At 30.5% G+C, this 2524-nt stretch overlaps 1 protein-coding gene across 1 annotated transcript in view; it reads left to right on the top strand.

Moving 5' to 3' along the window:
- Positions 1-1053: 1053 nt before the first annotated feature.
- LOC106786002 (dipeptidase 1-like) overlaps positions 1054-2524 on the top strand; it is a 5630-nt gene continuing 4159 nt past the window's right edge. Inside the window, exons 1-3 of the mRNA XM_014746938.1 lie at positions 1054-1186; positions 1605-1755; positions 2272-2341. Of these exons, the coding sequence (XP_014602424.1) occupies positions 1147-1186; positions 1605-1755; positions 2272-2341 (261 nt within the window). The 5' untranslated portion in view covers positions 1054-1146. The remainder of the gene's footprint in view (positions 1187-1604; positions 1756-2271; positions 2342-2524) is intronic.

Below are 2524 nucleotides of genomic sequence, written 5' to 3'. Positions count from 1 at the left end.
CTGTAAAAAGGTATTGACTAACTGATTCTTTAATATATGATAATCATACTGCCCTTATAAAATGTGTTTAATCAAATTTTCGATATAACAATTAATTTCAATAGAAAATTACTGTCACATTTCTTTTCCTATTTCAAACTTTTACTCTCCGCGAATGTGTTAATATAATATCTGATTTTTGGAGTTTATTAGAAATTGATAAATTGCCTGCTAGCTGAATGCGAATTATTGACAAGATTTATTCAGAAGAAATTATATCAGAAAAAAATTGGATTTCGAATCATCGAAGTAAATTTACACGTAAGAGGTATTGTGAAATTAACATATTCGCGGACGTGAATGCTGTAACATTCAATTTCATTATGATCTTGAATAACGTGAATGCTATAACATTGAAATTTTTAATTATTATTTTATATAACTTTAAGTTTTTTTTTAAATTATTATACCTGTAAAGGTAATGATTCTTTAATATATGATATTCTAACTGCCCTTATAAAATGTGTTCAATCAAATTTTCGATATAACAATTAATTTCAATAAAAAATTACTCTCACATTTCTTTTCCTACTTCAAACTTTTACTTTTCGCTAACGTGTTTTAATTTTAGAATAAACGTTCCTCGCAACAAATATACATTGTCTTTGTCAGTCATTGTTATACCACACGTCGCCATCTCTTCCTATCTACGCCCAACAGCAGCGGTACTCCGCACAGATAATCAATAGATGCGCAGCACCGTCATGCTGCTTTGGCCTGTGAATATCAAAGCTCAAAGGGCAACAAAAATTCTCGACTTAAAGACATTCTTCTTAGGGATACGGAAAAATGGGTGGGTGGATGGTAGGAGGGAATGCAGGGGGTGGGTCAATATAGGAAAGGGTATATATTATTATTATTATTAAAACTTATATCGAAAAACCTTGCCAACGAGTAATAAATCAAAATATCTGTATATCTCATCTGACCGAAAAGATTTGACATTGTAACCGAAAAGATTTACTTACTTCTTCTTTATTTTAATTTGTTTTTTTTTTTTGTTCTTTTTTATAGTTCTGGGCCGCTTACGTTCCCTGCGATGCGGCACAGCTTAACGCTGTTCAACTTTCTCTCGAACAAATCGACGTAATTCGTCGACTAGCCGAAATGAATGCTCAACATTTAACTCTGGTTACTTCTGTCAAAGGTGAGAGGATTTGATATTAATATTTAAAAATAAAAAACAAGGACGAAAACAATTCAGTTGAAATATATTTGCAGGTATATCTTGATAATTGATATGGTAAAAATAAAAAGGAATTTTTTAATTTGATCTTGTGTCGGTGTTTGTTTTGTTTTGTTTTTTTCCTCTTTCTAAAAAGGACGTTCGATAAAATTCTTTTGACCAACGATGACAAAGTTTAAATATTTGTTAAAGGGGAAACATCAAACGATTCTGAACAAAAAAAAAAAACATTCTTTCAGTAATACGCGTATAAATCGAAATCTGTGTTGCCAGAATTTTGTATATTTCCGAATATATCTAAAAAAAAAAAGATCAAACAAATATTTTGATTGCAAGGTAAAGAAAAATGAATGGAAAATTGTTTCGTTTTTATTTGCAGGCCTGATCGAGGCACATCGCGACGGAAAAATTGCAAGTCTGATCGGAGTCGAAGGTGGTCATTCACTTGGGAATTCCTTAGGTGTTCTCAGAACATTTTACGGCCTGGGGGCACGATATCTTACTTTGACGCATGCCTGTGACACTTCCTGGTGAGTCTGTGTGTGTCATCTCTTTATCCTTTTTTTCTTTTCTCACTTTAGTTTTCAATTTTTCTTTAAATATACCAAATATTCTACCTTAAATTCAAGATTTTTAATATCCTTTACGTATATCTAAAACGTAATCTGTTTTTTTCGCGAATTGTGATTTATACAAAAAAAATTTATAATAAAATTTGATTATTTATTAATTAATCTCGGATACGCGATTTTGACTTTTATAAATGTCTTGCTTCAATGATAACATTTTCTTTTGAAATATATTTGAAATTAAAGTAAAACAACCCCCCCACCTTCATGATATGAAATATTTCATTAAAATAAAAACACTTTTTCGCGAGTATATATATATATATATACACGTGACATGAAAAAGTCATAGAGTGAAAATAAAAGAGACACGTTTAATCGATTGAAAAAAAAAGAAAATAATAAAAATAGAAAAAAAAGAGACGACTAATGGAAGAAAAACAAAGAGGAATATTCTAACGGATATTTTCTTGGCAGGGCAGTATGTTCAGTTGGCGAGATGAATAACACTCAGGATGAGACACCTGGGCTCAGCGAATTTGGAAAGGTAAATCATTTATTTAACCCGTCCCCTCTTTCATATGTCGCAATGATTTCCAAGCGTTTTACATTTCATTTCTTTTTATACTACTACTATTACTACTCCTCCTCTTACCCAAATTTTTATGCATTTACGTTAAACATCATATATGTATGCATTTTTTTTTCTTTTTTTTTTTTTTTTTTTTTT

The sequence above is a fragment of the Polistes canadensis genome, unplaced genomic scaffold (genome assembly GCF_001313835.1).
Source record: "Polistes canadensis isolate GaletaPanama2010 unplaced genomic scaffold, ASM131383v1 scaffold_62, whole genome shotgun sequence".
NCBI lineage: Eukaryota > Metazoa > Arthropoda > Insecta > Hymenoptera > Vespidae > Polistes > Polistes canadensis.
Note: the sequence above shows the minus strand (reverse complement) of the source record. Positions and strands in the feature narration are given on the sequence as shown.